This window comes from Miscanthus floridulus, chromosome 3, assembly GCF_019320115.1.
Source record: "Miscanthus floridulus cultivar M001 chromosome 3, ASM1932011v1, whole genome shotgun sequence".
NCBI lineage: Eukaryota > Viridiplantae > Streptophyta > Magnoliopsida > Poales > Poaceae > Miscanthus > Miscanthus floridulus.
Genome location: NC_089582.1, coordinates 53,446,231 through 53,454,307, shown reverse-complemented (window position 1 = coordinate 53,454,307; position 8,077 = coordinate 53,446,231). Strand labels below are relative to the sequence as shown.

At 45.3% G+C, this 8,077-nt stretch overlaps 1 protein-coding gene across 1 annotated transcript; it reads left to right on the top strand.

Annotated features, from left to right (window-relative positions):
• The first annotated feature begins 3,529 nt into the window (after positions 1 to 3,529).
• LOC136545745 (uncharacterized) lies at positions 3,530 to 6,702 on the top strand. Its single transcript, XM_066537728.1, has 3 exons — positions 3,530 to 3,927; positions 4,046 to 4,189; positions 6,423 to 6,702. The coding sequence occupies exons 1-3, from the start codon at positions 3,700 to 3,702 to the stop codon at positions 6,564 to 6,566; spliced, it is 516 nt and encodes a 171-aa protein (XP_066393825.1). The 5' UTR covers positions 3,530 to 3,699; the 3' UTR covers positions 6,567 to 6,702.
• The last annotated feature ends 1,375 nt before the right edge of the window (positions 6,703 to 8,077 follow it).

Genomic DNA, 8,077 nt, shown 5'->3' with positions numbered 1-8,077 from the left:
TCTATTATATATTGAATTTGAGTATAGGAAAAGCCGTACTATAATGGAGGATACAATGCTTAAGCTAATATGTGCTACCAAGTGCTCAAACAACCACATGTATCCCCAGATTCACAGCCAAGACAGTTTACACTTCACTATTACCCTTGCTATCTTATGTGGTGCGGCACTGCCGCACTTGAAGAGAGGCACTGTCGGACTTGAGTCGTAGCACAAGGAAGTTAGCATCCACGTTGACTTCGCTGGATGGCTCAAGACGTATTAAAAGGTCTCTCCCGACCCCAAGGTCATGGTCTCCATCTCACCCGACCCCAAGGTCGTGGGTTCCGTCTCGCCCGACCCCTTGGGTGCGGGCTCCATCTCGCCCGACCCCAAGGTCACGGGCTCCGTCTCGCCCGACCTCGAGGCCGTGGGCTTCGTATCGCTCGACCTCGAGGCCACGAGCTCTGTCTCGCCCGACCCCTTGGGTGCGGTGACCGTTGGGGGCTGGGGGTATATATATATTTCCCTTTCCTCCCCAACAACTATCTGCCTCTTCTTCCTCACTTCAGCACGCCCAAAACAGAGTAGGAGCTCTCTCTCTCTCTCCATCCATTGTTGACCTCAAGCCCCCAAACAAATCCATTGATTTCTCCATCAATCCTTGAGGGAAAAGGATCCAAAACTCTATTAGAGAGCAGCTCCATTGATTCACAAACTCTAAAGAGCGCTTGGTTCATATTTTAGCCGGCGGTTGTGTTTGTTACTCTTGGAGCTTGGCTCTTAGCCAGCTAGAGCGTCGCCTATGGAGCTTGCCAACTTGTGTGGCAGCCCTAAAAGGTTTATAACCATCTTTTGAAGTTAGTATACTCACCCCCTCATCTCAAGAGTTATGTCTCTTGATTTAAGAATGAGAAAGGGTTGGAAAGTCCTAAGCCTTAGTGGCTAACCTCAACAACGTAGAGGTAGGCAAGTCTTAGTGGCGAGCCGAACCACGGAATAAATCATTGTGTCACTTGTGCTTGATTTACATTACTTGCATGACATATTATGGTTAAGGTGATTTCTAGGGTTTCTAGTCGATCTACTTGTTTGTGGTGTTCTTACCACTTCTAGCTTTTGATCAGTGATTGTCATACCTGTAGTAAGCTTGGAAATTTCTTCGATCTAAGTTTTCGTTCACGGATTTTGAACTGTGATTCGAAGTTGTCTGCAGGTGCGGCAGTGCCGCTGTTCTGGCCCGATAGTGCCGCCCTCTAGATCGGCAGTGCCGCTAGGTGAATTTGATAAAAGTTTAAGTGTTTGTTTTGGCAGGCCTATTCACCCCCCCTAGATCAATCAGAGATCCTACAGTCACCGCCATCTTCTTCGTCTCTGATGCGGTCGGGCGCGGGCACGCGAGCGCTGTGCGTGGGGAGGCGGGTAACTAACAGAAAAGCAAGATTTCATACGACTGCAAAGGAGTAAGGGGGTGTTTGGTTTAGCTATAGTCACTTTTTACTCAAACACTATAACTAAATGGAACTAAAAAGACTTGAGTTCTCTTTAACAACTTTGGAGTGACTAAATGAGACTAAACCATTTAGAAGGGACTAAAGTTTAACAGCCCAAACTAAACACCCTCTGATTCTGATTATTATTATAAGTAGAAACAAACATGGTTTTTGGACTTTTGAGGCAACAATACGTCGTCATCGGTTCATCAAACAATGTGTGCGCGGCTGCCTGCGCAACATCTGACCCCACCCACACCCCCAACCCGAGCCGGAGGTGCGCGGTGCGCCACCGCAGCCACATCCGCACCAGGCTGCTGCTACCACCTGCGTCGGAGAAGAGCAGAAGCAAACGTAAACGGGCCTGTAATTTGCGAAAGAGATGCCGCCGCCGCCGGTGAATCCGCAGCGGCTTTCGCCGGCAGAGTCCCGAGAGCGGACTCTGGGCTTCTTCCAAGGCCTGGGCGTGGACGTGCCCCTCCCGGCCTCGGCCGAGCGCCCCAACGCCTACTCCTCGCTCGTCCGCGCCATCGTCTCCTCCGCCGCAGTCACCTCGTCGCGCGTCTCCTGCACGCTCACCATCTCCCCCGCCGTCACGGTGAGCACCTGCTTCTTAATTAGCCACCCCATTGGATAGGACAGAACCACTCCCATCGGATAGGACAGAACCACTCCGTTCGCTTCATAAAAAAAATCAAAATGCTGTTCCGTCTAACTTGTTGCTAGAAAAAAAAAGATTATAAGAGAATCTCGATCTCCATCTCTCCCCTTTCTCCTAATTACCTCTGGCCAGCGGCCGTGGCTGAGGCCGTCAGGATGGATTGCCCGCGCGCCGCAGCTAGGGATAAGGAGATGTTCCTCGGCGAGCTCAGCACCGCGTACCTCGCCGCCGCGCGGCTCAACGTGAGTTTCCCGATCCTCAACAGTCAACACCCTGATATACGATACAGATCCATTCACTTTTTTTCCCCAATGGTTTCGCTCGCCATATACAGCACTCGCTGTGTAGGATGGATTGAATCGATCGTCACAAAATTCTATGTGCTTTGAGGCAATTTTCTTGCATTAGTTGAGAAGCTCAACCTCCTTCCTGATGCGGGGAATTGTGGGGATAGGAGATTTGCAGTAATGTGTTAATCCAGGATGAGAGAGATGATGAGAGCAAAGTTATACTGCTAGAACATGTGGTTGAGAATCACTGAATATGATTCTGCAAGAAATGAGGTTGTACCACTCGTCAAACATCTTCTGGCATCTGAGGTGATCAGGGTGGACTCTGTGTCTCGAATATTGCTTGGGAAATACGAGTAGGTATCAGGAACTCTATCAGGAATTCAAGATTGCAAGAGGGGGGATAATATCTATCAGACCAAAAATTCAAATTAGGGGATGTTTTGTTCTTTAGTCGCTCCTAAAATTCATATCACATCGAATGTTTAGATACTAATAAGGAGCATTAAATATAGATTAATTACAAAACTAGTTACATAGATGGAGACTAATTTGCGAGACAAATTTTTTAAGCCTAATTAGTCCGTCATTAGCACATGTACTGTCGCACCATGTTGTTAAATCATTGACTAATTAGGCTTAAAAAATTTATCTCATAAATTAGTCATAAGTTGTGCAATTAGTTTCGTAATTAGTCTATATTTAATACTCTATGTACGATGTGACAGAAATTTTAGGAGGCCTCGTAGAAACCAAACAGGCCCTTAGTATCAATACCTTTCAAATAAAAGAAACTGGTTTGGGGACATTTCTATGAAAATTATGAAAACTTAGTATATAAGATTCCTAAGTCCCTCTATTACTTTTACTGAAACTTTTAATTCTCCATCCAAATTTATGCCGGATTCAAGTTCACTTGAATTTCAGGAATTAACTTAAAATATAAATTTTAATTAAAAAGAAAAAAGTCTGAACAGTAAATGGGCCAGGCCCATCGTTGGCCTGCTTCATCCAGCTGGCCTTCCTCTGTTTTCTTCTTCCGACGACGAACTATAGCCGCGATCGCCTCGCGTGCACGCACAGCGCTTGGCCCTCTTCCACCACACGATATTTTCAGGGAGCACGGCATGGCCAACAACCAACAGCGGTTGTCAGTTGTCACGCATTACTCCGGCCGGTACATGCCTCCCCGCCCCAGCCCCATCCCGAACTCGCACCACCCCCACGGCGCCGGACTTCCGGAGCAGCAAAGCAAACGACGCAGGCGGAGGAGGAGATGTCGGAGGAGGACGGGAAACCGGGGCATAAGCTGTCACCGGCGGACTCCCGGGCGGTGATGCTGGCATTCTTCCGCGCCCTAGGCGCCGACGCGCGCCTCCCGGCCTCGGCCGAGCAGCCCGACGCCTACTCCGCGCTCGTCCGCGCCATCCTCTCCTCGGTTGCCGTCTCCACCTCCCCGGCCCCGCGGGTCTCCTGCACCATCACCGTCTCACACGCCGTGACCGTGAGCACCCACTGCTACTGAGCTCCCCGTTCAAATCTCTCTCTCTCTCTCTCTCTCTCTCTCTGTCTCTCTCTGCTGCTTACCTACCTAGTTCCCTTCCATGGACTTTTCCCTGCAGAACCCATACAACACGCTCCACGGCGGCGCGGTGGCGGCCGTGGCCGAGGCCGTCGGGATGGCGTGCGCGCGGGCAGCCGCCGGGGATCGGGAGATGTTCCTCGGCGAGCTTAGCACTGCTTACCTCGCTGCGGCGCGATGCAATGTGATCTTCTTCTAATTAAATTCTGTGCACCTGATACATATTGCTTTTCCAATAATCTTGGCCTACATCCAGCATCCAGATTGGAATATACTCGAATTTCACATTACCATGTACTCTTTGGGCAACTTTGTGCAGCGATTTAAAACGTCAAGATAATTTGGGGGATTGGGGGTGTCTGGCTGGTTGTTATCAATGTAGCTACAGGAAACAGATTTTCTGAAGTTTTAGATGTAATTTTTTTTCCCAACAGAGGCATCCCCATTTCCATTAAGCCAACTGAAATACAAGAGTTTGTAGCAGAGGAGAAAAGAAAAGCAACCAGAACCGGTTACAGCCTACAACTCTGATTCAGAGTTCAGACTGCAACCCAAAAGCTCCCCAACCTGACGAGGCAGTTGGTTTTAGATGTAAATAACTGTTTGTAAATGAGAGTCGTTGAACAGGCATTGCAACTTTGCCAGAAAGGGGATGGATTTGATTGAGTGAGATCTAGTAGAACCTCTAGCCAATGTTTGAGGTAAACGTTATAGAATGATAGATGTGAAATATATCAGGCCTGCCAATATCTGGTTTACTGGTAGCAAATATGTTTAAATAGTGTTAAACCTGGTGATTGTTTATCCGATGCTAATAGGTCTTGCAAAGTCTTGGTCCATTTGTTTCAACTTTGAAGAAAGGTTAGGGGTCCAGTCCAGACTCAACAGTTCAATACAAGCACGTCATACAAGTGAGATATGATAATGTACATAACCGTGGAAGGTTTCATACATGCACACTTAAAAAGAGAAAGTATGGGAGCTTAAAAGTGCTATACTGCAAAGCATTAGATGCAGAATGCATGGCATTCTAGAGGCCGCAAATGGTAGAATACGATTGATGTGATGAGCATAAATGAAATAGGTATTCAAGTGCTTATAAAAGAGTATATTGCCAGTTTGAAAAGTTTAATATCTACAAATGATATCAAAGCGAAAAGTTATTGTAGTTTGATTGCATCTATCATCTATTCTACTGTTGTCATAATTTTTGGAACACAGCTTCTGAGATGGATTTTGTCCTATATAATAAAAAAAAAAACTCGACCTGCGGGGGTTATGACGGCCCCTGGGTTTTTCCTTTAAGAAGAAGATTTTCTTACACAGATCGAGAAAACCCCCGAACCCCCGCCCCCATCCTGACGCAGGAGGTACCGTTACCCTGTGAGAACCGGATGGATTTTGTCCTATATAATAATCATATAAGACGGTTTTAATCCTCAAAATGTCCAAGGGTTTAATTATTTTGATTTGAACTTTCACAAACTGAACACTTTTAGCGACCATGTTCGCTTGTTTGGTTTCAGCCAGCCCAAACCAGCCAGCCAACAGTATTTTCCTCTCACAACAAACCAGCACCAGCCAACCCAAACCAGCCTAGAAACCAACCAGCGAATAGGCCGAGCTTCTCTCTGATTTATATCTAATCTGAGAAAAAAGGATTCGAAGCTTGAGATTGCCACTGGTAATTTTTCGGTCATTCACTAGTAATGTATGTTGTAATGTCGTGTCCTTGTTGGGAAATCGGATTATGATAAAGTGGGCCCTGAAGAGTGGCATGTCATATAGCTCTAAATTATGCTTTTGATTTGGAATAAATCTAACAGATACCAGTTTTATAATTCCATGCTCTTCCACGTGATACTTGCTGTGATGCCCCATGTCAGTGTGACATCAGTAGCTTACATTTAACTCACAGTTGAGTCCATTTACATGATAGTAGGAGCAAAATGAAATCAAAATGCTAAGTTATCTCATTCTCATCCGCTGACCCTGAAGACAACCTTGTAGCTAACGAATCCCATTGGCATTGCTGCTGCGAATAGTACTTCTGTCATTTCTTGCCAATTCAGTAAACTTAGGAAGGGCGCTATAGAACTCGTCTCTTCACTTGTGCCATAATTTATTTCCTGCACTCTCTCCTTTGTACTAATATCTCTATGTTCCTCACTGAATTTAGGCATGGCATATTTTCTTTACAAGCATTAGAAATCAACTTCTGAGGAATCGTGGCTATACTACTCTCCTCTGATGCCAAATCTCTAACATAGTATTTCTGATTGAAACACAAACTAGTGAACAATAGGAAAAATGGGATATAAAGACATTCGAGTTCTTGCATCTCACTGTCAAATACTTTATCATGTCAGATTTCAAGCATGTATCCAATCCTAATCCCATCATTTATCTTCATGCAGTCTGAAGTGGATGTTGAAGCGCAGATACTGAGGAAGGGCAGATCAATCGTGGTTACCACAATCGATTTCAGACTTAAGGACACCAAAAGGCTCTGCTACACATCTCGAGCCACCTTTTACATCATGCCCGTGGCAAGCCTATAAGCCCAAGTTTTATATGGACAATTTCTTCTGTCTACACGACCAGAGTTTGTATTGTGTATATTTAACTTGGAATAGCATGTATCCGTAATCTGTTGTATCAATAATGAAGCAAAAGTCATATTGACCCATGATGCCACCGCAACTGTTCCAGATGCAATAACTCCCCCACCCCACACACACCACCCAACCACCACCACCACCACCCACCCCGCCATCCATACATGTACTAATATGTTAGGTCCCGTTCGGCTGGCAGAATTTTGGTTAAAACTGGTTGAAAATAACTGTTTTTGCTGAATTGTTGTAAGAGAAAAATACTGTTCCGGTTGAAAAAAGAAGCCGAACAAATTGAATATGGGGTAAGCCGAACAGTGCCTATAAAGGTAGGATGGAAGATCACGATCATGTGATGCTTATAAAGTTTAAGGTCAGAAAAAAATCTGCTGTGTTTCTCTGAAAAACAGTTAGCTTTTCAACTGCTAAATGATTTTCTGTCAGGAAGAATGTGGAGTACGTTTTTGAAATATTGTGCCCGCAAGTTAAATGGAAACTACTGTAACTTTTGATAGAAACCATGGATGGGACATGGAAATAGAGAAATGAAATAAGCATGGACATATACATCATCTTAACCCAGGAGGGGAGAGTGAGTAAAGAGGAGGCCAGACTAGATTTTTTTTTAATCTCGATTTAACAGATAAGCTATTCTAAAAATTACAATAACAGAATGTGAAAATTTTAATGTACTTAGAAAAAACTAGAGCCATCCATTTAAATAGATCAGATGACTATAAAGTATGAAGAACAAATATAGAGGAAATTAAGTTGTAGGTCGGAACAAAAAAAATATGTAGGTCCAGAACTAAAAATATATGAGTAAAGAATTATTTTAAAATAAATTTAAAGGATAGAATAGTACTTTCACGTAGCTGCTGCTCCACCCTCGTGTCTCCTTTCATGTCTCCGAGCGCGGGCAGGGGCGGCCGCAAGGCTCCCCGGCACGCACGGCCCCGGTGGACGGGCCCCGCAACTCCCTCCCTCTCCTAGCACGACGGCACGATGACGCCGCTTGCATCTGGGGATTCTTGGCGGCCGCGACAGCGAGCATAATGCATGAGCGGCGGTGGCTGCTGCTGAACAATTAGGCCCTGTTTAGATTCTAAAAGTTTTCACTTTAAAGTGTCACATCAAATCTTGCGGCACATGCACGGAGTACTAAATATAGATGAAAAATAAAACTAATTGTACAGTTGGGTGAGAAATCGCGAGACAAAACTTTCAAACCTAATTAGTCCATAATTAAACATTAATTATCAAATACAAACGAAAGTGTTACAGTAGTCAAATCCAAAAAAAATTTACCAACTAAACGCGCCCTTAGTAGAAAATGGCCGGAGCCGGAGGTGTGCCGTGCCGTTGCAGCTCCTGCCCTCGTGGCTGCAATCATTCACGGGCGAGACGGACGAGGAGAAGGCGGAGGGGCTGAAGCTGACGAGAGAAATCGAGAAATC

Excerpts from the sequence above, each read along its gene's own strand:
- LOC136545745 (XM_066537728.1), top strand. The coding sequence starts at position 3,700 with ATGTCGGAGGAGGACGGGAAACCGGGGCATAAGCTGTCACCGGCGGAC. Across the intron at positions 3,928-4,045 it reads CCGTCTCACACGCCGTGACC|AACCCATACAACACGCTCCA; the intron begins GTGAGCACCCAC and ends TTTTCCCTGCAG. Across the intron at positions 4,190-6,422 it reads TCGCTGCGGCGCGATGCAAT|TCTGAAGTGGATGTTGAAGC; the intron begins GTGATCTTCTTC and ends ATCTTCATGCAG.